The following is a 24052-nucleotide window of genomic DNA, read 5'->3' on the forward strand; positions in this document are numbered from 1 at the left end:
AGATACAAGTACGCAAAAATCGCCAGGAGGAAAAGAGGAAGAACAGAAGAAGGAAACAAGAGAGCTTGACGCATTGATCTAGTATTAGGTGCGGAACTAATGAATCGTAGGAATTGCTTATACTGGGTAGGCGTGGACTGGATATTTGTTCTACTGGCAAGGCACCCAGCTCGCCTCAGGCGCCTTGGCGCGCTGTATTTTTAATTTTAGCGGTGGGCGTTCTGACCGTTCAGGTACCCGGCGTCGGTCGGTGCTAAATCCAGTGCCACCTCAAGTGGAAATGGTAGGTACCGAGCCACAGGTAACGTATTTATTCCCCTAACAATAAATGACGTACAGCCCTTTCCCTGATCTTGCCAGCGCCAATTCCTAATTTCCGCGCAGTTATTTCAGTCCCTCATACCTCGCGGCACAGTTGCTATTATGTATGCCCACCCATCTTGGCTTTGAACTGCCACCGTAATAAAACGACCCATGCACAGGGGCCTGCCCTCGTTTGCGACGGCCATTGAGTACAATGCGCGCGCGCAGCAAACCTCTTGCAGCAGGCCAGAGCCCTCAAATCCCCAACCCTGACGCCACAGCTCAGCCGCAGGTGCTGTACCTGCTTTTGGGTACCTGCCTGCTTACAGGCATAACAATCAACGGTCTCCTAATATTAGAGGATGAGCACAGCCCTGTCTTGGAAGAAGCTAAGGGGCACAATTAAACAAAGGAAAGAATAAGAAGAAAAAAGGAAATACGAGCAGGTCACAGCCAAAGAACGTATCACGAAAACCAAGGCATAGCTCGCTGCTCGGCGGTCTGTCCACCGAAGGAATGTCTCAGACCCAAGGCGGAAGTGTCGTCACTGAAGAATGCGATGCTACCAGCTACGGCTGCTCCCGTCATTAATGTTATGTCGCGTCTTTTGTCTATTATACCACCCACTCACTCCATTCACCCACAGTCAACACATATCATCAACATACATGTCTGACACACCGTTTGTTACAAACGTCCAATCTCATGCGCAATTTTTTTTTCTTTTTTTCAATTTTTTTTGTTTTTTTGGATTGCTGCTCATGCGGCCTGCTCAACTCACAGCATCTGGTCATGCCCCCGAATAGTGTCAAAACCGCGTCGGATCCAGACTGAACACGCGCCGCTGGTCTCTGCTCATGCGAGCTGCTGCGGTTGATGAACTCTCTTTTTTGATACTTTGGCCAAAAATGACTAGCTACAGGACCATTTTAAATTCCGGGTCTCTGTCATCCCCAGAGCCGATGTACTTGCTATATACACCTCGTGCTTTGTCGCGGTTAATCTTGGCGCACCAGAAAATATTGGCGAGCACCCTACGCAGTGTCAGCAGAGCAAACCAGAAGTGCAGCGACAGCTCGGTACATACGCGAACCAGGCGTAGCACAGCAGCCCGAGAATAATTGTATGCCCAGCATAATAGTAGGGTCCTTGCGAATCTGGGTATACAAATGCTAGAGTAGTCGCCAGTCAGCACTCCATCAAGCAAAGTAGGAAGATAGCTTCATACCAGCAACGAAACCACCAGCGTTGGCAATGGCGAGCTGTAGACCCGACGTTGTGGCGCGCTTGTAATGACCAGCCGAATTATTAGCATTCCAAACTAATACTGGCGGTACCGCACAGTACATGCCCAGAGCCATCAAGCAGGTCATGGCAAAGCGCGTCTCTGGCTGCTTGGCGTTTGCAATAACGGCGTAGCCCACAATTGCAATGGGAATCACGCAGAGTATTATAATGCCACGGACCTTGAGACGATCCGATAGAAGTGCAACCAAGACTGTTCCGAATTAATCTCAGTCTCGCCAGCGGGCACACCCACTCTTCTTTGATCTACTCACCTGTGAATGGAGTTGCCACAGCAAAGGGAATGACAGACCAAAGCTGGACTTGGTTGGCATTGCTTGCGATTCCCATTTCCTTAATGATGGTGGGCAACTTGGAAGTATCAGTCTGTGTCATCAAGGTGAAATGAGTGGATGAAGCAGCATACAAACAAGCCAAATGAATACAACCCCGCGATAATGGCGAAATAAGCGGTACTGTTGAGCCATACTTGTACGTTGAAAATGCCACGGCGGACTTCACACCATTGGAACGGCTCATCACGCGCAAGAGCACGACTATATGGGCATTAGTAATATATTGGAACTGCGAACATGGCCGACATGCCTAAATCGGCCGCCTTCATCTTGGTTCAGGCGTTCTACAGCCCACTGCTGCTCCTCCTTTGTCAAGAACGGGGCTTCATGCAGCGAATTTGGTAGGCCAATATAGGAAGCGGCAGCAACAATAGTAGTCTAGGAAGCAAGTCAGCGAAAAGAATGAAGCCATTGGCTTTCGAGATGGAAGTCCTACGATGACGCCCTCCATGATAAAGATCCAGCGCCAGCCTTCCAAGCCACCGCGAGGGCTAATGGCAGAAAGGCCACGGGCGAGCAGCCCACCGAAGGCCCCCGATAATGAGCCTCCTGTGTAGAAAACACCGATGCGAACAGCAAGCTCGCCACGTGTATACATGCTGGATAAATATAGAACAATGCCGGGAAAGAGGCCACCCTCAAAGATCCCGAGGACGGCTCGGAGTATCATAAAGTCTTTGTAGTCGCGCATGAAGCCAATACCAATCGTAATCATGCCCCAGGCAAAGGTTAAGAAAGGTAACCAAATTTTGGGAGAAATCTTTTTGATGATGAGATTGCTGGGCACTTCGCTGTAGTAAAAATGTCAACATGTTGTTAGGCTATGATGGATACGGGTGACCGACCTGGCAATGTAGCAGGCGTAGTAGATGGCGAGACCATTGCGATACTGTGAGGGATCGATATCGATGTCTTTTTCTAGCCCGATAATCTTGGCGTTGCCGACGTTTGTTCTGTCAAGAAACGAGCAAAGAAAGAGCAGCGCCACCAGTGGCAAGACACTAAATATGGCATCAGCAACGTGAGGAGTAACAAGGTAGTGCAAAGGCGGCTGCTATCCTCATACCGCATGTCCGTTTTGAGGAGAACACTTTTTGTCAGGGCATGCTTGATCCGATGTATGGGAATGCTCTCATGGTCGGCAGAGACAATATCCGAGTCGTGCGTCGCCTTGATTGCCATGAGTAGCCCTGTCTGGTCGCGTACCCTGAGCGGCAGCTATAGCAGATTACTGAGGCGCCACTGGAAAGCGCAGTTGTGATGCAGCGGCCTGAGCAGCTCGGTAGCCATGGTCGTGAAGGAACCAAATAGGCTGTCCGAGGTGGCGTGGGACCATCACGGAAGATCTAACGGGACGGGGCCAAGCCAGACGCCATAGAGTTTAGCGGTGCCGCATCGGCTGCTACAGAAGAATCGCTGATAGGCTGTCTTGGGCAGCTTTGCAAAAGGTGTTCCTGCTTGTGCCTCTGAATTTAGCGACTACGACATGCCGAGTAATGACAAACCTTGCTCCATCTCGATTCAGAAAGTCTCCGGTTCGCGTCTCCCTGAATCTGCACCAGCCATTCGCAAGACCTTCATCTCAGCTTGCCAATTTTCTCTCTACATTTATCTACATTTATCGGCAAGGGCTACCTTTTCTTAGGCCAGCTGCAGCCAAGAGATCATGGCACAAGTTTTTACAATTTGGGATGACAGCTGGGTCCATCGTACTAGGGCAGTAAGGGAGGCAAGATTGCGGGGAAGGGGCTGGCTTGGCGATCAGCGGCGTCGCGTTGCATGAGATGCTCCGGCGCTGGATATCTCGTGTTTTGAAAGCAAAATATAATAAACCCCTAGAGGGAATGAGAGTCTGCAATGGCGGCAGAGGCGCAACGCTCAATACCAGGTCAACCTCGGGTGGAAGGTGCCTTGGGCAGGCGTGGCTCGACGGCGACTGCTCGCCGGGCTACCCTACGATGCCCTCGTCAACATTTGCAATGGCATACACAACATGATTTCCAATATCGCCATAGAGTGCAATAGTCTTATACACCTATCCATTTTTGCGCTTCCCTCCAGGTCGTCCGATAATATCTATTGCACCAGAAAAGAATGCATCCAACAGACGGCGCAGACCCAGCTCTCCAGAATGAAGAACCCAGTGAAAGCAACTCTAATGCCGCATCCAGCGACACAAAGATTTCTTCAGAAATCGAAACAGTTGAAGAACCTGAATCATACCGCTTCGCTGAGATGGATGAATGTGCCAGTCACAATGGCAGTAACGAAGATAGCCTACCACCCTCGTTCCAATCCACAGCAGAGTTGTACAGCAGGTCGCTCAACGACGTATCCAGCTTGATTAATGAACGCATGCACAAGGATGATGACAGCCAGGCAAGTTTACCACACGCCCACGAATGCTTTGTCTCTTTAATTATAGGCGACACTAACCGCAGACTCCGACACAGAGCGAGATCCTGTACATGCACAAGCCGCGAGAGCCGCAGTCTCAGCCTTTGACACCGCCCGGTCTGAGACATCGACTACTGAGAAAGATGCGACCCAAGCGCCCATGGGAGATATCACATAGCCACGCGCAAGATTGTGCCGCAAACGTGGCTGCGTCACTAGGCCCTGTCGGCCAATTGCGACGTCGAGATCGAGACTCGACACAGATACACACCTCATCCGACGACGAGGACGCCGAAAGCCGTTCTGATGCTGCTAAAAGGCAACAATCTTCAAATCAGGAAAACCGGCCGTCTACCCCGGAAACGAGTGACCCAACCTCGGGCGTATGAGCAGGACTGCCATTGGTGCACGAGCAGCGTGCCGTTGCATGCCCGCATTTTGGCATCCTAACCAGACAAACGGACATACTATAACGCATGCTCCTTCCATCAATTGAATTATTAGACTATTTTGTATTTATGAAAATCAATTGCTACCAGAATATCCCGATGCCAGTGTTTACTGGGGTGATGACGCCGGAGTAGTTCGGCGTAGTCGCCATGCCTGTCCCCATCGTCGGCGCCGGCCCAAGACCGTAGCCCGCAACTCGCACTTCTCGCCGAGGTACCGCGACGAAGAATGCCCAGTGAGCGCTGTAATGGGCATGCTTTAGTGGGGAGCCACAGCGGATTGCGTCGGATCCACGCCTGGGAAACTACCTAGAGGTGAAGACAGTGGGGAATACCCCGGGGAGGCGACATCGCTAGCATCGCCCGTGTGCCGACTTCAATAGTATACAAAACACAGACTTGCCAACTCTGCCTGATTATTCTTCTTTTTCGTCTTGCCATCTTTTCTTACCATTGAGAATTCCCCGGCCGCTTTCCACAGTCACCATGTTCCGCCCTGCCCTGAGACAAGCTACGAGAAGCACCTCGGCACTTCGCCCTGCTGCGGTCCGCTCTTTCGCCTCGGCACAGAGCCCTGCCTTTAACTGGCAAGACCCTCTTGCTTCCAAGAATCTGCTCACAGAGGAGGAGATTGCCATTGCCGAGACAGCAGAGAGATACTGCCAAGATCGCATGCTGCCTAGAGTTTTACGTGAGTCCAGCCGCCCTTGCTATTTGCAACTTAAAACGTGCACCGGCGACAGCACGCTAACCGTCGCCAACAGAGGCCTACCGCGATGAACACTACGACCCCAAGATTCTCGAAGAAATGGGCGAGCTCGGTCTGCTCGGCGCCACTATCCAGGGCTACGGCTGCGCCGGCGTGTCCAATGTCGCCAGCGGCCTCATCACACGAGCCGTGGAACGGGTGGACAGCGGATACCGCTCCGGCATGTCGGTGCAGTCATCGCTGGTCATGGGTGGCATCAACGAGTTTGGCACGGCGGAGCAAAAGGAGCGCTTCCTGCCGGAGATGGCCAAGGGCAAGCTGCTCGGCGCCTTTGGCCTGACGGAGCCCAACCATGGCAGTGACCCCGGCAGCATGGAGGCGGTTGCGCGCCCGCATCCGACTAAGAAGGGCGTGTACTTGCTCAGCGGCGCCAAGACGTGGATCACCAACAGCCCGATTGCTGACGTGTTGATGGTCTGGGCCAAGCTTGAGGAGACGGGCAAGATTCGGGGCTTCCTGGTCGAGCGCAAGGACTGCCCGCCCGGCACGCTAGCAACGCCAGCTATCAAGGATAAGAACGGCCTGCGCGCCTCCATAACCGGCATGATTCAGCTTGATGACTGCCCTGTGCCAGTGGAAAACATGTTTCCCGACATTGAGGGCCTGCGTGGACCCTTCTCGTGCCTCAACAATGCCCGCTATGGCATCGCGTTTGGTATCATGGGTGCGCTGGAGGACTGCATCACGCGCGCGCGCACCTATGCCTTGGAGCGCAAGCAGTTCAAGGGCAACCCGCTGGCGCGCTACCAGCTGATCCAGAAGAAGCTGGCTGACGCCACAACGGACGCAGCCTACGGCACTCTTGCCGCTATTCAGGTCGGTCGTCTCAAGGACGAGGGTAAGGCGACGCCCGAGATGATCAGCATGGTCAAGAGGACCAACTGCGACGCCGCGCTACGCAACGCGCGCATCCTACAGGAGATTTTTGGTGGCAACGCCGTGTCCGACGAGTACGGCATTGGCCGCCACGTCGCAAACCTGTTTGTCACGCAAACGTACGAGGGACAGAGTGATATTCACAGTAAGTGCTATACCCTATCGGCGGCGACATGAACCCGTAGCATCCGCTAACATTCTTCAGGCCTGATCATAGGCAGAGCCATTACTGGCATCCAGGCCTTTGTTTAATGTATTAGCATGCGTATGCGGCTGGTGTCACGCGACGGCTACAGGGCGGACAGTGCAGGGCTCGGATCGCCAAGAGTCGTGGGCAAGCTGTAATTCTAGAAATAAAATATGGTGCAATCAGAGATAGCGTGTACTGTGCGATTTAAAAATGCAAATCTACAAGTTTCGAAACCAGTCTAAAGCTGTCAGCAGTGTTCTCGACCGGCCGGTGACGGTAGACGACTGCTGGCACAAACGGATGGAAGCGCTGTGGCTGAGTGACTGTATGCGCGCGGCAAGCAGTTTCGCATTCCCGGTATGAGGCGACTTTTGTCAGCGTGGCATCATGGCCAAGAGCACGGGTACCCAAGTGGCAAAAACGGTTTGCTAAGAACTTTGTCATGCTGGTTCCCGATGATGGTGCCAGCCGGAGAAGGGCATTCCTTCTCAATGGCGGCGAGCTGGCCGCCAAAAATCGACTGAATCGGGTGGTCCAGCAACAGGGCGGTGGCGCCAGGCATGTGTGTCTACCAGCAGCACTAACAGTAGATAGTGGCAAGCCCATGTAGATTGTAATAGTGCAGCTGAACCCGCTCCGCCCCGCCCTGGTCCGTAGCGGGCGGTAGTTAATGCGTAGACAAACAGGCACCACCCTCGGTCACCGCCACCAGGCGAGTGGCTGGCAGAAAAAAAAAAGACTTTTTCGGGCAGGTCTTGCCTGCCTTCTCGGCGACGGGCCCAAGGCTCACTGGGCCCTCAGCTTGTGCTGAGCCACTGGCCAGCGCACAAGCACTGTGACTGGCGCTGGGCGAAGGCCCGCCCCCACCCAGGCTGCCTTCGTCTTCGCTCTCCTTCCAGTGCAGCCGCTGATTACTGTACTCACCTGGCGGGCCGCCGAAAGCCTTTTCTCCCCCTCCAACCTTCGACCGACCCAACCACACACAACCCATACAACCACCAAACTTTTGAACGCTTCTTCCCGACCGCACCGATCGATCACGAGAGCGTCGGCGTTACCATCGCATCCTCTTTCGCATTCTTTCTTTCTGTCGCTCATCACGACAGATCATCCTCGCTGTCTGGGTATGTTCTTTCCAAGCCTCTCTCTTGCTTTTCCCCTCTTTGCCGCCCGCCCGCTAACCAGACGCAACGAACAGGACCGCCTCCAACGAAACCGACAGCCCCTTCCATCACCACCTTACACAACACACACCGCTCGCCATGGCTCTCAAGCGCATTAACAAGGAACTCACTGATCTCGGCCGGTAAATACTCCCTTCCTACTTCTTTTCACACTGAAGCTTGCCGTCGCTCGGCCTTCCCGCTGCCCTGCGTAGCGTCATGAGGTCACGTCTTGTTTGCAGCCCAAGGGACAGCGAGGTGGGGCTCACCGAAGCGGGGTCCCTTTGGGAGCGCAACAGTCCTGCGCCATGGCTTGCAATGGCGGGCTGTTACGCGGGATGCTATATTCCAGGCAAGACGCTGGCCTTCAGACGACGGCTCAGTTTCGTTTTTGCTTAACGTGCGTTGCTGACATTTGCTCCAGAGACCCTCCATCTTCCTGCTCGGCCGGCCCCGTGGGTGAGGATTTGGTACGTTTGCCCTCGATGACCGTTGCAGCGGCTCAGCCCATCCGGGTTGCCAGGCGTTCCCTGGCAGCTGCTGCTACCGTTGGCTCCATTTACTCTTTGAGGATGTCTTTGCTAACTCACCCGCCAACAGTTCCACTGGCAGGCTACTATTATGGGACCTGTAAGTTGCACACGCTAGCATGCATGCCGTGCCGAGCAGCCTCGACTACGTGTCGCGACAGCACATCCTGTATGCGCGTTATTTCAATACTAACCTCGGACGATAGAGCGATTCTCCCTACTCCGGCGGTGTCTTCTTCCTCGCCATCCACTTCCCTACCGACTATCCCTTCAAGCCTCCTAAGGTTAACTTCACAACTCGCATCTACCACCCCAACATCAACTCGAACGGCAGTATCTGTTTAGACATTCTGCGAGACCAGTGGAGCCCGGCGTTGACAATTAGCAAAGGTTCGTAATGAGACTGTTCGCAAACAGGTGAATGTGCTATAATGCAAATGCTGACAAATTCTAGTCCTTCTGTCCATCTGCTCGATGCTGACAGACCCCAACCCCGACGACCCTCTTGTTCCCGAGATCGCGCACGTGTACAAGACTGATCGACCACGATACGAGGCTACTGCTCGCGAGTGGACGCGCAAGTACGCCGTTTAAGCGGCTGTACTCGAGTGTGGGTGAGGAGAGCTAGTTTGGGGAGGAGAGATGGGGTGCGTGGTGATTTCATCTTCTGTTACACAATACCAGTATAGGATATCAAGCGAGTGATTGCTCAGCGACACGGTTGAGATATGGCTGGGTCGTGCGCCGTGAACCTGGTAATCATCCAGAACCGCCGTTGGAAAGCGCAGCCGTCTAGTTATGACTGAGCCGGAGCGAGTTGATTGGAATTTGCAGGGAAATCGGAACGGCGAAAGCCAAGCTGTGTGTTTTGAAGCAGATACGGCAATCACCACGGGGATACAAGACAGCTGGAGCTTTGCATTTTCAGGTTGCAATCTTGTTCTTGGCATGCAGATTCAGGCAGCATATTTCATCATTGTCTCGGAACGTTTGGAAGTTATCTTGGATGCAAAAACGGTGCTGTGACTGTGATAGGGAGAGGCGAGCGGGTGTGAAACTACACAGGCCGGCGGTGATTTGACAATTAAACAGCGCTCTCCAGAGGAAACGTGCTACGTAGGCGTGGGGGACAGACGTGTCGTAGACGCAGTGAAACGCCAGCGTGAGGCATGGGTAGAAACAAGTTAAAGTTGCAGAGAGGAAGATGTGCGCGGCAGCGGTATTGTAATGAAATGGACAAAACTCGGTGATGTGGGAGAGCGGCTATCACGGCAATAGGATGGATTTACGAAACAAGACGACTGGGAGTGGGAAGGGGAGGGGATGTCAAAAGACACTTGTGATCTCAGGCGGAATCGTACTCATGACAAGGGTCAGCAGCCGGATCTGCGCGGGATCCGTCGATGTCTTTATCAGGTGGCTGCCGTGTTTGTAAGCGGGCCACCAGCAAGCAAGCCAGCGCTCAAGCAGACTATCCATCCCGGCAGAGAGAGAGAGAGAGGGTCAATATGAGATGCGTCAGAATTTGGGATGAAACAGAAACGGAAATGTTTCGTAACGGGTGGTGGGTAGTGGCGTGATTTTCGGCCGTGGTTGAGGCTTTTGTTCCTTTTGCATGCCGAGGGGAAGACGTCTCTTGAGGATTGATGCTTGCGAGCGTCGGCGGGTATCAGCGCCGCAACGGAGCGAAATTTCGAGATGATGGAAAGGCGAGGGAGGGGTGGAAGGGGGGCGGTTTGGCGGCGACGATGCATGTCGCAAGATGTTTCAGGATGGACGGGGGGGGGGGGGGGGGGGGAGACAGTGGTCGACGAGATGACACGCTTGGCAGGGACAGAGCAGCGGGTGGAAGAAGACAGCGCGGTGGTGCCCAAGCAAGGATGAAATGTATTTTGATTGTTGAAGAAGTGATTGAATTGCTTACCTCGGGAAAAAGCTTTAGGTTAGTGAATGTATAAATGCTGGTGTTGAAGTTTTGCATTGTGCTGGGCCGGGCCTCGTATTATTAGAGGTGATTTAAGGTGTGTTGACGTTTATTAGGTAGAGGTAGTGCTGGGGCCTGCAACAGGACCCTGTTGCCTGTCCTGCTTCAAGGAGCGCCGCTGGCTTGGCAAAGTGGCCTGTTGCAGTCTGGCAGAGCTGTCATCCCCAAACGAGTCTCTATTCATTTCGGCAAAGCAAAAAGTAATAATACGCCTAATAAGACGTGTTGATGCAATGCAATTCTTCTTTGAGGTTTCTCAAAAATAAAATAAAAATTATAAATTGAAAGTTGTCAATGTCGGCACGGCTGCGGCAGGTCGGGCCAGAGGATCGACTGGAAACTGTTTACACGACTGAAGCACAAACAAGCTGCAGAAGATGGGATGATGGGGCTTCTAAATAAAGAACTGGCAGAGGTCACTGCTCGATGCTACAGTGCCTGCAAGATGGGAAAATATATCCGAAAAGACGTGATTGCTGGGAATAACCCCGTTGGCCACTTGCCCGCGTTCGGCTCCGGCAATCTGGAGCATGGACATCCACGACCATTGATTCGCAGCGTTTCTTTGGTCAAAAGAATATGCAGCCAAATTGATAACGAGATGGCACAGAGATTAAAGATAAAATAAAAGTTACACATGCCCCCAGCTCTCTCCCCCGACATTGCTCGTTTCGGACCGTACATGCTAGGCTGGGCCCTGTAACGCCGCCCACTTCAACCTCAAACGGCACTAATACTGATGACCGTGGACTTTGAGTTGCTGGCCCCCAAGAGCCGTGGATTGCGGCTCTCTGGCCAATACGACGTCGGCGATTTCTTTTCCTACTGCAGACGGAGAAATGAAATCAGAAAAACATACCTGTCGTTTCTCATTACGCTGCGACCACAGGCCCTGTTACAGACAATGCCCCTTGCCGCTTTTTTGACCCCCCCCCCTCTGCTTTAATGCACGCCTGATCCTACGACGTAGCGGACTTTTTTCCTTTCTTCCTTTTTGATTCTCTCCCTTTTATTCCCTCGCTTCCAAGTACTCTTTTTTTTCTTTCTATTTTTACCGTCATTCATTTTATTAAGCTTGTGGTATTGGAGTGTAAAACTGTTGCACAGCCCGCACAGTTAATATTGGTAAGTTGACTTGCACAAGTGAAGACGTGCTTGGGCCGTCGACGAAGCGACTTGTTCACAGATATATGCTAAGACGACATGTAGTTGGAGAATATTACGGATTTTTGCATTTGCTCTCGATTATCAGCATCAACACCACTATACGCTGGCGTCCACTCATCACCCGACCTCTTGACGAGGCTCATTACCTTGAACGACATAAAAAAGAATCGACGGACCGAAGACGACTGATTTCATTTTACAATATTGATAAAAGCTCGCGGAGCTTTCACCGCTCATTTCCAACCGGCTCACGCCGCTGTCTGTACATTGTCATCCTCGCTCCCAACCTTTCACAGCATTCGCAATGAACGCCAGCTATGACCGCCCCGAGCGGTCTCGAGGCACGCCTCTCACCCGCATGCTGATGAACGGCGAGGTGTCAATGGAAAAGCAGCTCGACCTGACATCAAGAGAAAAGTTTGACCGCTGGATGATTAACGAGGGTTATCGAAGATTGTACGTTTCCTCTCCTTGCGAGGCAGCTGCTCAAAGTTGGACAAGGAAAGGGAAAGCATCATGACTGGAGAAACTAACAAACCCCCAGCTTCGTCTTCGTCTTTGTCATTGCCCACGGGCTCATCTTTGCCTTTGGATGCGTCCACTACGGCCTCAAGGACTCGCTCGCGGGGCCCCGCGACATCTTTGGCTTCACCTTTACCGTCGCCCGCGCCTCGGCGCTGGTGCTGCACGTCGACGTCGGCATCGTGCTGTTCCCCGTGTGCCGCACGCTCATCTCGCTGCTGCGGCAGACGCCTCTCAACGGCGTCGTCCAGTTCGACAAGAACATCACCTTCCACATCACCACCGCCTGGTCCATTGTCTTCTGGTCGTGGGTGCACACCATTGCCCACTGGAACAACTTTGCCCAGGTCGCCGCCAAGAACAACCTGGGCTTCTACGGCTGGCTGCTCGCCAACTTTGCCTCGGGCCCCGGCTGGACCGGCTACGTGATGCTGCTCGCCCTCATGGGCATGGTCGTCACTTCGGTCGAGAAGCCGCGCCGCGCCAACTACGAGCGCTTCTGGTACACGCACCACATGTTCATCGTCTTCTTCTTCTTCTGGTCGCTGCACGGCGCCTTTTGCATGATCCAGCCCGACGTCGCGCCCTTTTGCACGAGCGTCGGCGCCTCGGCCATCGGCGTCTTCTGGCAGTTTTGGATGTACGGCGGCTTCTGCTACCTGGCGGAGCGCGTCGCCCGCGAGATCCGCGGCCGCCACAAGACGTACATCTCAAAGGTCATCCAGCACCCCAGCCAGGTCTGCGAGATCCAGATCAAAAAGGAGCACACCAAGACGAGGGCCGGCCAGTACATCTTCTTCTGTTGCCCCGCCGTCTCGCTCTGGCAGTACCACCCGTTCACGCTGACCAGCGCCCCCGAGGAGGACTACATCTCCATCCACATGCGCTGCCAGGGCGACTTCACCATGGCCGTCTCGGCCGCGCTGGGCTGCGAGTGGAAGAAAAAGGGCGACGCGAGCAAGGTGGTGGGCGTCGAGGCCACGGAGCCCGCCAACGGCGTCGACCCGGCGCTGCGCCGCGTCCTCCCGCGCGTCTACATTGACGGGCCCTTTGGCTCCGCGTCCGAGGACGTCTTCAAGTACGAGGTGTCGGTCCTCGTCGGCGCCGGCATCGGCGTCACGCCGTTCGCCTCGATCCTCAAGTCCATCTGGTACCGGATGAACTACCCGCAGAAGAAGACGCGGCTGTCCAAGGTCTACTTCTTCTGGATCTGCCGCGACTTTGGCTCCTTTGAGTGGTTCCGCTCGCTGCTCATGGCCGTCGAGGCCCAGGACGTCGAGCACCGCATCGAGATCCACACGTACCTCACGGCCAAGATCAAGAGCGACGACGCCACCAACATCATGATCAACGACGCTGATGCCGAGGCGGACGCCATTACTGGCCTCCGCAGCCCGACCAACTTTGGCCGCCCCAACTGGGACATGATCTTCAAGGGTATCCGCAAGCTGCACGCCCCCGGCGAGGCGGGCGTCTTCTTCTGCGGCCCCAAGGGCCTGGGCAGCTCCCTGCACGTCCACTGCAACAAGTATTCCGAGCCTGGGTAAGTCCACAAGACGACAAGTGGTAATATTCAAAACCAAATGGCTAACATCAGCATCTAGATTCTCGTTTGTTTGGGGCAAAGAAAACTTTTAAATGTGTATCGTCTTGGTGTTTTTTGTTGTTTCCCTTTTTCTGCATATACAGGTATTATACAATGCCGTTTTGTTATACCCAAGACGAAGATGCTCCGTTTCTTGGACACAGTGGCCCCGGGGCTTTGCACGTTGTGAGCACAAGTTTGCGCCGGACGCAATTTTAGTCATCTCGCATCTGCGTGACGGTTTCTCACATGGCCGGATGCTGATTTGCAGATGCACCATTTACATAGCTAATGAAAGACCCTGACAAGGCAATTCCAATCGTTACTACTCTATCCACCACTGGACCAGTCTCTTCTGTTCCTTGATGCTGCTCTGTGCTAGTTAATGTACGGCTATGCGAGGTGCACAGTAGCGAGTGGGTGGTATCTATGTTGCACTGCGGACCATGATGTGCTGCGCTTCACCACACCGCGAGCCAGATCCGACAACGGCGAAGCCCATGGCGTCGTACAGCTTCTTGCCATCCGAAGTCGCTATGAGCCATGTTTTCCTGCCCTCCCTACTCGCCTGGTCAATGCCCCATTGTACAAGGGCCTTGCCGATGCCTTTGCGACGATGCCTCTCGTCGACGACGATGGCGTCGAGATCTGAACCATGTTAGACGCTACCTTTTCATAGCCCAGATTCTCAGGGATAAACTAAGGAAAAGAACATACTCCACATGTCACTTCGTGCTTTCTCATCCAATGTATCCTGTGAATCTAGCATTGCATGAATTTCCTTGTTCGCTTCCATCACTCGCTCGTAGCCTATATACGAAGGCAGACCCGGCGGTGGCCCTTTGGGCTCTGCTTCCACTCCCTGCGCCTTGTTAACAGAAGTCCCCATATCCTGTGTAGCAGCCGCAGCTGCTGTTTGCGGTGCGCCCCAGACGGCCATGCCCACGACCGTCTCGGCGGGGGAGCCCTCATCCTCCAGAGCGACAATGTAGTGAGTCGTGGTAGAGCCCAGCGCTCTTTTGGCACCCCTTTCGAACCACTCCAGCGCATCGCCGTCCCCGGGTTTGACGCGGCGCTCCGGGGGAAACATGGCGCGGCGGAAAGGACTGTTGCGGTACCCGGCCAGGTCCAGAGCACCCATGAACGGTATGTCGGCCGCGACGGCCTTGCGAATAGAGATGGGCATTCTTGGCAGCACGTACAAGTCCTGGCAGCGGACTGAGTCGAGTTAAAAATGGCGAGAGTGATTTACCAAGAGCACTTTCTCTGTGCTTTATAGGCATGCGCTGCGAGATGATGACTCCTTGGCTTGCGTATGCAACTATAATGAAATGGCGCTAGCTGACGAGGCTTCGAGAGCAGTTGAGTAGACAGTCGTACGTCACTTACAAAAAGGTTCTGTCACGTATACTTTCAAAAAGGAATAGCGCTAGTAGTGAGAAGAACAAGTGGGAAGAAAGCTGAACACATTTACCTGCTTTGGACTCTTCACCAGAATACCCATCGTTTCGCTCAAGTAGCAATCTTTTCTATCATTAGCCTATAAATATAGCGGTAGTCAAGATGACAAAATTCACCGACGTAACGAGAAGCTCCGCAGTCCTGTATCCAGATACCTATTTAACCTATTTTGGCTCCGGACTGTTGTTATTGCTCCGCAGTCGGTGCAATATATTCGTCAGGCCGTTGTAAGCGCCCCGGGCCTCGTTGACGCGCTCGTCCACGGTCCGTCGCCGCTGGAGGCTCGCCTGTTCCGCACGCAACGCCTGGTTGTGTACGTTGTACCAGTACTCGTCGGTAAACGGATCGTATGGCATAGGCATGCCGGCGACGGAGGATCGGTTCACCGGGTTGGTGTTGGTGCTGGCGCTCGATCCGGGGGCCGCGGCCGTCGTTGTGCCGCCCTGGGCGTTCTGACGCCGGGCTGCGGCCTCGGCCGTCATCATCAAGAACTGCTCTTGAGAGATGCGTTCTCGACGACGGATGTGGTGGCGGCGGCGTTGCGCTGGCTGAGCCTGAGTATCTGCTGGCTGATTCTGAGTCGCCGATGCTGTGGTAGGGTTGCTCACGTTGGCTTCTGCTGTAGATGCTGCAGCATCATCCGAAGTTTGGTTTCGAGATGGAGACATGGTAGCGGATTGCTATTGGAAAACTGTTGATGTTTTATTCGTCTATTTTCAATCTGGGAACTGCCATGTGCCTGATTTATATAGCCATCTTAGTCACCGCGTCTGGCTCTCAATCATGATGGTTCCCGTTACACATGAAACTAATATTCCCAACAAACTGTGAAAAACATTATCGCGCCATTCTTGTGAGCCATAACAGACTTTGTGAACCATAACATACTTGAATGGCCAAGAAAAAAAGACCGCAACACGTCTGCAGGGTCCCGAAGCTTACACTGCAGGCTGCCAGTCGGCTTCCGCTTCGCCTTGATCGTCTGCCCACCCTATACCTCAATGTCAGCGGCGATGAAAAGACCATGCAAAAGCCTGTGAGCTGCATAGCGTGCATCACATTGCATAATAGGACTGGAAGGCCTCCGTTGTCGGATCCCCCGTTCTTAAAACGATGAAAGTCACGTCGTGTGCATCAAGAACAACGCCGCAAGGGACAGTGGCTTGAGTAAGTGACAAGAGAACCAATGCCAAGTAATCGGCTGGGAAAGCATTCCCCGTTGATGAGGTGGGTGGTAATTTTGTGGCTCCCTGCAACGTCTGGGCAGCTGCCGTGTGGTGAAGGGCGCAGATACGATGCTGCAGGATACATCTGGTCACGACATGGTATTTACCTTTTCACTCTCCTAGCAAGCATGACAGACAGTACGCATGAAGGTTTTCACGTCTTGTCACCCTTTCATCTTCGCACCAGTCGCCGGTGAAACAACGTAATCCCATCAGCCTCACATGCTCGGAAAAAAAAAAAAGCAGTTCGAAAAGGCAGTCCAGGACAACGTGCAGATCTGAATGCCCATCACGGCGCAGGCCGCCCCAAGTTGCGCCGAAACTCTGACGTAGATCGCGCAGATCAGCTGAGGCGCCGCCCTCGCTGTCCAATGCGAGCTGCGAGGAGGCAAAGGGGAATCCTGTCTGAATCAACTGGCGTGCAAAGCCCGTGCTAGCTCGCTACGACAAAGCTAGGCTATTGGCTGACAGACCGCTAATTTCAGGGGGGTGTCTCCGAGTACCCGACTGGGCGACCAAGATGATCAACTCTGTAGAAACTACTGCAGGAGAGGGCTTGTACGTTTTGGAAAACCGACCTGCTCTTTTGGCAAGGTTCCCGAAGCTTGTCCATTACCGAAGCTCGTTCACAGCCATGGACAGCCAAACAGCCAACCAGATCAGCAATCAGGTGCACCCCACGGCATCGGCTCTCCGAGCAGTTTTAAGCAGATGATGGACATGTCTGTCATACTGGTTCCTTATCGGCGGAACCCGAGTGCAACTTTCGCTAACTAAAACACCCAAAAATGCCCCAAATCCAAAACCCCAGCCCACAAACCTTGTGGTCCTTGCTGATTTAGCCTGCGGCCCAGTCACGTCGTCCCAATGGCACCTGCTCGATTCGGTACTGGTGCCACGGCCCAATGGGCGTCGCTCCTGTACCACGTTTGGCAAGTCGGTAACAGAAGGGATCTTTTTCTGCTGCGGCGCATGGATCGCTGCTGACGGCTATGCCCGCCGACTTGTCAGCTGGCATCGGACCATTGGCTAAACGTAGACTAAATCGCAAACAATAAGTTTCGGCATCTTTGTAGATCCATTGGACTCGGGCAAGTCGCCAAAAGTTTATAAAAGTCCTGCCCACCTCGCTTTCGTGGAAAGACTCGTCTGTCCAGACCATCCAGGACCACAGCTAGTACATCTACAAAGCCCCCTTCTAAACACCACCATACGCCACCGCAATCATGATGCAAAAGTCGATTGCCGTCTCGGCCCTCGCTGCCGGCGCCATGGCTGCTGGATCTTGCCCTAGCGACTCACCTCTGTCGTGCCACAACACCACCGCCGTCGCGGACACCTGCTGCTTCATTCCCACGGGCCAGCTGCTCCAGACGCAGTTCTGGGACAGCAGCCCCCCCACTGGACCTTCTGGTACATCACCACATTCTTTTTATGGTCAAAAACTCGAATCTAATCATTTATTCCTACAATAGACTCTTGGACCATTCACGGTCTCTGGCCCGACAACTGCGACGGCACGTACCCTGCGCAGTGTGACGCGGATCGCGCTTACACCAACATCACCGAGATTCTCAAGGCCAACAACGCCAGCGACACGCTCGACTACATGAACCAATACTGGAAGGACTACCAGGGCGACGACGAGCAGTTCTGGCAGCACGAGTGGGGCAAGCACGGCACCTGCATCAGCACCCTTGAGCCATCGTGCTACGGCAACAGCTACCAGGACGGCGAGGAGGCGGCCGACTTCTTCACGCGCACCGTCGGCCTCTTCAAGACGCTGCCCACGTACGAGTGGCTCGCCGCGGCCGGCATCACGCCCTCGTCCAGCAAGACGTACGACGTGTCCCAGATCCAGAGCGTCCTGTCCAAGAAGCACGGCGCCCAGGTCACGCTCGGCTGCAAGGGCAAGGTCTTCAATGAGGTCTGGTACCACTTCAACGTCCAGGGCTCCCTCCAGGACGGCAAGTTCGTCGCGGCGGCCCCTGATGGCGCCAAGAGCAAGTGTAAGGGCAAGGTCCAGTACAACCCCAAATCTGGCGGTGATGACTTCTAGAGCGTGGCATGAGCCGCTTTGTGCATGGAGCATGACGCAAGTGCAATGGATTGGTCTTGGGACATGAGAAAACCAATGTTCAACGTATATATGCGCTTTTCTATATATATAGTTATTTATGAGAAGTATGAATGACCAACCTTTGTGGCGATTTATATGTGTAAGCTATATTGCTGGTTTGCGTGCGCTCTCGTTGACTAGGTCCGCTGTTGTAAGACCGAAGAAAGCCAATTCTCGCGCTTTTGCTTCTGAATATACATCTGAACTGGCCTCCAGCGTATCTAGCCACAGCGGAAGCTCAAAATACGGAGGAAAATAGCCAGCGCATTCCCAACCGACAATGGCAACAATCTTGTATGTGGCAGGATCGACAATGATGCTTTGCTCATTGAGGCTCGTATGACACAAGACAAATTCCTGCTTCTCTGACGTGACACGGCGCCAGCCGCGTCTATCCTTTTGAAAGACGCGATAGGGCGGAAAGACGGGGATAGTCGCGTCTACGCTGCCGATGCGGTTGCTGCGTAGAGATTGAAGCTGTGGCAGAATCGTCTCCTTTAGCTGCGCATCGACGGCGCGAAGCGCTGTTTCGCGCACTTGCCTGCCAGAGGTGAATATAAAATCCGAAAGAGGAATCCCATCTAGAACGCGCTCAGTCTCTAGATGAAGCAGACCGCCGTCTGTGTAGAGTCGCGATGGGGGCACCGGAATCGTCGTGTTGGCTCGTAGAAAGGCTGCGACGGCAACCTCGTTTCGGAGGCGCTCCGCGAACCAATAAGGGGCGATGGGCTTTCCATCCTGTAGAAGATATTCGTTGGGGCGCAATTCTCGCGTGGTGACTGTCTTTGGACCGATGATGAGCCAGTGGTCCCAGCCTTTCTTCACGATGTGCGTGGTGGATGACTGGGCTTGCGAGAGTAGATCCCCGGAGGCCGCAGTGGCCGCCTGCGCTCTCGTTTGGGGCATTTTGTTGGAGTTGAATGCAAATCGATGATAGCCATCCTCACGTTGATGTAGTATTGCTTGCAAATCGGAGCGTACTTGGAAGAGGCTGCCCCGAAAGGTGTGGAGCATTGCCAGGCTACCATTCACGGTCTGCGTGGCGAAGCACTCGCATTCCCAGAGAGGGTAGCCCAAAGAGGCTGTGGGTTGAGAGATCTTTCTGGGTGGTGGCGTCTATTTTTCCTCGATTTTGGGATTCAATACCTTTTTAGCTCCAGGAAAGTAGACTGACATGCTATCATAATGGCGACGCCAACTCGGACGATCTACACTAGATTGTGGAGAAGTGCACACATGCTCGATGCTCGATAGACTGTCCGTCAAACATAGAGGCTGATGTCAAAGCTAGGTTGCTGATATGCTCAGGGGCAGAACAAGCCACAGGGCCGGCAGAGACGAGGCTCGTCAAGGCACAACATGCCGAGAAACGCGATGAAAATCGAGTCGCAACTTGCAGGGTCCTGCAGGATCCATCGGGAGAAGGAGGACTCTCCCCTGGAACCCATCAAAACTCCAAACAATAGCGGCAATGGTGTTGTATGGGGCCGGCGAAGCCGCAGCACGACGAACAGAGGCTGTCTGCAGCGGCGTCGTGGCGCAGTCGACAATACGCAGCGAATAAGCCGCCATAGCTAGAGTTACAGCCAGACTGGCATCTAACCTTGGAGGTTGTAACGTATCAATTCTGGGCGCTCGCGCCAGTCTTGCAGTGGCCACAAATGCACAGTGAGTGTGGTGCGTGATGGAAAAGACGAGCTACGTCAGTCACGAGAGACCGGAATGGTGCCGAGGGGCGAAAAGCCAGATGACCAAGGCTGAACGTACCAGCTGCTACCGCAGAGGAATAGAGGAGGCCGCTGACGATACGAGTGAGTCGTGATGGCTTAAGGAATAGGGTTGCTTGTTGGCCTCCCCCAAGGACCATGGTGCGACAAGCCAGGAGGCGCGATAAATCAGGACAAGAAATGCACACGCGGCCTCTTGCTGGCGATGGCTTCAAGCGGGGTGAGAGGATACCAAGTTACGGCGGGTGATGGGGAAATACAGAGCCTTTCTGGCGACGACATGCCCTAGAAGGAGCCTGTTTTAGCGGCATCAGCGCCGAGCCGGTTTGGATTGATGGCAGTGGCCACAGCGGGCTTTTGGCCTTTTGGGTCTTCCTTTTAGTGGGTGGAAATGATTCTAGGCCGCGACCAGTGGCATCACTTGGCGGCGCGGGGCGCTGGAGCCGGGAGACGTACTGAGTACAGGCCACCAACGCCAAGGGTGCACATTTCAACCAAGTGTACGGAGTACTAGTATTCTTTGCAATCGATGGAGAAAGGGAGCAAAAGAGGAATAATATTGGCGCAAGACGAATGCTTCTCTTGTGGCGCGTCCTAGCATCAGCGTGTAGAAGTTTCAAGTTTCCTGTTTACCCAATACTTGAGTACCTACAGTCCCAGCGACAAGCACCAGATTCATACCTGTGAAGGGTACCCTGATGTTGATGCTCGCTGTGGGGGTGGGCCAGGGCGCGCCTGTGAGGATCCAAGCACGTGCATACGAGCCGAATATTATGGCGGAAAAAGGACAACAAGTAATAAGAAACCTCGTGTCTCAGTATCATATCACTGGTCCGTTCTGCGGGTGGTGTCATGCGCACGAAAAGCAACAATCTGAGACGGGACGGGCGTGCTGACTACCAGTACAGCCGTGGGCTTTTTCTCTCTGCAGTACCCAATCAAGGCACTTGCGATGTTGACTTTCAGTGTCCGTAACGTGGGTGCCTGCGACGAACCGTTGGATATTCTAGACCAGGTCATGAAAAATTCAAAATACGCCAAATCCCAACGTCTCGCGACGTCACTGCTCCGCGGGTCCCTTCCAATGCCGACACTTCTGACACCCGCCCGCCTCGTATTAAGAATTTAGGGACCGCTGCCACTACGACGCCACCGCAGGCCTAGACCTAAATAGGCTTGACCAGAACCGCGCCGGCGGTGCTCTAGTCTCGGCAGCTTGGACTCGGAGAATTCAGCATGCTGGCCATGGCTGCCTCTGGGTATTCAGAAGAAGGATTACGTTGACAAGAAAATTTCGCAACTCAGACGTGTAGGTAGGTACCTAGGTAGCCACCGCCAGCGAGCTGTCCAGCGACAATCCACTATAATTTTACAGCGCGTTGCCACTGCAACCTCTCGGGCTACAGCGCCTCGTCCGCTGTAACTTGTACCTGCTCCGCTGCAAATTCAGCTGCGCCCGGTCCAGTTTTCACTCTCAGCGACCTTGCCCCGTCCAGTCCAGTTCGCCTCTCACTCGCACTCACTCATGCTGGCCTCTCACAGCCTCTTCTCTTGCACCATCTTTTTTCTTCCTGTGACACCATTCCCTGTTTTCTTCCTCTCCTTCTAGTCTCCTCTTTTTATTCTCTAGTTGCGCATCGTCGCTTCTTTTTTCTTCTCATTCCACTCGTTTTGAAAACCGACCTCGACATTTCCTTTACTCGTCTCCCTATCGAAACTGGCCCGATAGTCATCCCTTGACGACTGACACTCGCGCGGCCGAATCACCACCCTTTACCCCGAGGCCATTGGTGCCGACCCCCGATCCATCCTCTCGCCTTTGTCAAGATGCGATTTCCCTTGCTTGTTCGCGTCGCGGCTCTTGCCGCCACCGCCAACGCTGCCATTGTCGGCCGTCAGCAGCAGACGACAGGATCTGGATCTTCTGCTGGCTCGGCTACGCCTGGTTCCAGCGCGACCGGTTCTACGCCCTCGTCGACTCCCTCGAGCTCGACTCCCAGCAGCACCACCGGCGGCGGCGGCGGCGGCGGCAGCGACACCACCGTCACCGTAACCGAGACCGTCACCGGCGATGCCAAATCGACCAGCACCACCACCGTTGGCTCTACCAGAGTCACTGTCCTGACCTCCACGAGCACGGATTTTGTAACCGTCACCGTCACCAGTAGCGACGCGGACGTCGCCACAAAGACCGTCTGGGAAACTACAACAGTCAAGATCGACAAGCGCGGCATTGCTACTCCTACCCCTACTGCCGCTCCCGCTCTCGCCGCCCAGTTGGCGAAGCGTGCCACCAAGACATCCACGACTACAGTGACTGTCCAGCCCTCCGTTGCTGTTGTCACCGTCACTAACGACGTCGTGTCTACTGCGGTTACAACCACCGTAGTCACCAGCACCGACACCGAGACCAGCCAAGCCAATGCCAAATCTACCACAACCGTCACCAGCACCAAGACCGTGTCTGCTCTCGTTGTGACGCAGACCTACAGCAGCTCTCAGACCACTCCCACCAGCGGTGACTCGACCGGCGGCAGCGGCGGCAATGGCAGCAATGGGAGCAAGGATAGCGGAGGACTCTCTACTGGTGCCAAGGCTGGTATCGGTGCCGGTGTAGGTGTTGCTGGCCTCGTCCTCATTGCCGGTGCCATCTTCTTCTGTTGCAGACGTCGCAACCGGTCCCCCAAGCCTGACCCTGATATGATGGCTGGTGCCTCCGAGGTCCCCGTTGGCGGCGCACGCCCCATGTCTCACGCTGCCAACACCGCTTACCGCCAACCTCCTGTCCGCAGTTCCGCCAATCTTGCCCCCGAAGGCTACCGTGGAACCGCCATGGGCGACGGCAGAGCTGGATATGCCAAGCCGGAGTCGTACGGCTCCAGCTACGGTCCCAGCCGAAGCACGACCACTACTGTGCCTCCTGCCCGAAGCAGCGGTGGTGCCGATGCACTCCCCGAGCACCCAGCTCCCGGCTCGGAGAATGTCCTGGCTGCTGTTCCCCGCGACCACATGAGCTCTCCCACCGTCTCCGCTGTCTCTCCAGCACCCTCTAAACAAGAAATGATGCCACCGCCTCAGTCGTTTGCCCATGAATTGGGCACAGACAACAACTCGGCAGCCAACAAATGGCATAGCGAGTCTGCTGCCGAAATTGATAGTCAACCCGTCATGGGTCACCAGAGCGGGCCTGTTTACGAGATGCCGACCGAGCCCTATCGATGAGAAGCACTTGCAGCTGGGTGGCGACGCGATGAATGAGACAGCCGAAAACGCTCTCGTCCCTTTTGCTGCAAAGCATACGATATTCCGACGGGCGTAATACAGGTGTATTATTTCGACTCTCTACTTGTACATACCAGTCTGTGAGCGCGCAAACGCAACAGACCACAAGCTACATTGTCTGACTCGGTGAGCCTCTTTCTGATCCTTCTTTCGGTTTGGCATAGCAAAGACTCTTTGTGGGCCAGGGCAGCTGGTGGCATTTTCTTTTGACCAGAAAGCCGGAAAAGAGATATCCTATTGTAACATGGTGTAAGAGCCGCCGCAGTGTTGGAACGGAAGCCGCACCGCGCGACACGGTGAGGATAATTGGCCTATTGATTTCTCCTTATATATAGTGCAATCTACTCTTAATTTGGAACACCTAGAGCAGCCATGTCCAGCTACTGATCCTCTTCGTGAATTGTTTAGAGATATCGGGTGACCCACCAGTGGCAATCATGTCATTGTTGAGTGCCGATCATGTTGCCCATTGCCGCCCATCTACCATTTTCTCTGGATCCTTCGTCTCAATAATTCTGTTCTACGATGGTACGAAAGCCGTGATCGTACACCCTGTGCGTATTTTGTCAATCCTGTCGATTTCGGGTCTTACAAAAAACGCCGCAATCGGACGATATCCGAGTCAAGAGCTGAAGAGCCGGCCGGCTCCACACCGAGTAATT

The 24052-nt window shown here is 54.1% G+C and overlaps 10 protein-coding genes across 10 annotated transcripts; 6 read left to right on the forward strand and 4 right to left on the reverse strand.

Annotated features, from left to right (window-relative positions):
* Positions 1-1219: 1219 nt before the first annotated feature.
* Positions 1220-3125, reverse strand: LMH87_003957 (uncharacterized protein; the record flags this gene model as incomplete). Its single annotated transcript, XM_056195105.1, has 9 exons — positions 1220-1337; positions 1391-1475; positions 1532-1801; positions 1863-1959; positions 2015-2144; positions 2194-2321; positions 2380-2734; positions 2789-2944; positions 3010-3125. The coding sequence occupies 9 exons, from the start codon at positions 3123-3125 to the stop codon at positions 1220-1222; spliced, it is 1455 nt and encodes a 484-aa protein (XP_056048767.1).
* A 2150-nt stretch (positions 3126-5275) lies between these two features.
* LMH87_003958 (uncharacterized protein) lies at positions 5276-6686 on the forward strand (the record flags this gene model as incomplete). The annotated part of the gene is made up of 3 exons (XM_056195107.1): positions 5276-5480; positions 5554-6579; positions 6640-6686. The coding sequence occupies 3 exons, from the start codon at positions 5276-5278 to the stop codon at positions 6684-6686; spliced, it is 1278 nt and encodes a 425-aa protein (XP_056048768.1).
* Positions 6687-7886: 1200 nt separating this feature from the next.
* Positions 7887-8911, forward strand: LMH87_003959 (uncharacterized protein; the record flags this gene model as incomplete). Its single annotated transcript, XM_056195108.1, has 6 exons — positions 7887-7930; positions 8062-8139; positions 8212-8257; positions 8388-8417; positions 8524-8707; positions 8772-8911. The coding sequence occupies 6 exons, from the start codon at positions 7887-7889 to the stop codon at positions 8909-8911; spliced, it is 522 nt and encodes a 173-aa protein (XP_056048769.1).
* Positions 8912-11040: 2129 nt separating this feature from the next.
* LMH87_003960 (uncharacterized protein) lies at positions 11041-11657 on the forward strand (the record flags this gene model as incomplete). The annotated part of the gene is made up of 3 exons (XM_056195109.1): positions 11041-11106; positions 11409-11426; positions 11511-11657. 3 exons carry the CDS (start codon positions 11041-11043, stop codon positions 11655-11657), a joined length of 231 nt encoding a protein of 76 aa, XP_056048770.1.
* Positions 11658-11772: 115 nt separating this feature from the next.
* Positions 11773-13628, forward strand: LMH87_003961 (uncharacterized protein; the record flags this gene model as incomplete). Its single annotated transcript, XM_056195110.1, has 3 exons — positions 11773-11924; positions 12013-13533; positions 13595-13628. 3 exons carry the CDS (start codon positions 11773-11775, stop codon positions 13626-13628), a joined length of 1707 nt encoding a protein of 568 aa, XP_056048771.1.
* Positions 13629-14002: 374 nt separating this feature from the next.
* LMH87_003962 (uncharacterized protein) lies at positions 14003-14761 on the reverse strand (the record flags this gene model as incomplete). The annotated part of the gene is made up of 2 exons (XM_056195111.1): positions 14003-14223; positions 14293-14761. 2 exons carry the CDS (start codon positions 14759-14761, stop codon positions 14003-14005), a joined length of 690 nt encoding a protein of 229 aa, XP_056048772.1.
* A 439-nt stretch (positions 14762-15200) lies between these two features.
* LMH87_003963 (uncharacterized protein) lies at positions 15201-15704 on the reverse strand (the record flags this gene model as incomplete). Its single annotated transcript, XM_056195112.1, has 1 exon — positions 15201-15704. One exon carries the CDS (start codon positions 15702-15704, stop codon positions 15201-15203), a length of 504 nt encoding a protein of 167 aa, XP_056048773.1.
* Positions 15705-17488: 1784 nt separating this feature from the next.
* On the forward strand, positions 17489-18321 carry LMH87_003964 (uncharacterized protein; the record flags this gene model as incomplete). The annotated part of the gene is made up of 2 exons (XM_056195113.1): positions 17489-17675; positions 17738-18321. 2 exons carry the CDS (start codon positions 17489-17491, stop codon positions 18319-18321), a joined length of 771 nt encoding a protein of 256 aa, XP_056048774.1.
* A 500-nt stretch (positions 18322-18821) lies between these two features.
* LMH87_003965 (uncharacterized protein) lies at positions 18822-19287 on the reverse strand (the record flags this gene model as incomplete). The annotated part of the gene is made up of 2 exons (XM_056195114.1): positions 18822-18858; positions 18923-19287. 2 exons carry the CDS (start codon positions 19285-19287, stop codon positions 18822-18824), a joined length of 402 nt encoding a protein of 133 aa, XP_056048775.1.
* A 2648-nt stretch (positions 19288-21935) lies between these two features.
* LMH87_003966 (uncharacterized protein) lies at positions 21936-23330 on the forward strand (the record flags this gene model as incomplete). Its single annotated transcript, XM_056195115.1, has 1 exon — positions 21936-23330. The coding sequence occupies one exon, from the start codon at positions 21936-21938 to the stop codon at positions 23328-23330; it is 1395 nt and encodes a 464-aa protein (XP_056048776.1).
* Positions 23331-24052: the final 722 nt, after the last annotated feature.

Source organism: Akanthomyces muscarius, chromosome 2, assembly GCF_028009165.1.
Source record: "Akanthomyces muscarius strain Ve6 chromosome 2, whole genome shotgun sequence".
Taxonomy (NCBI): domain Eukaryota; kingdom Fungi; phylum Ascomycota; class Sordariomycetes; order Hypocreales; family Cordycipitaceae; genus Akanthomyces; species Akanthomyces muscarius.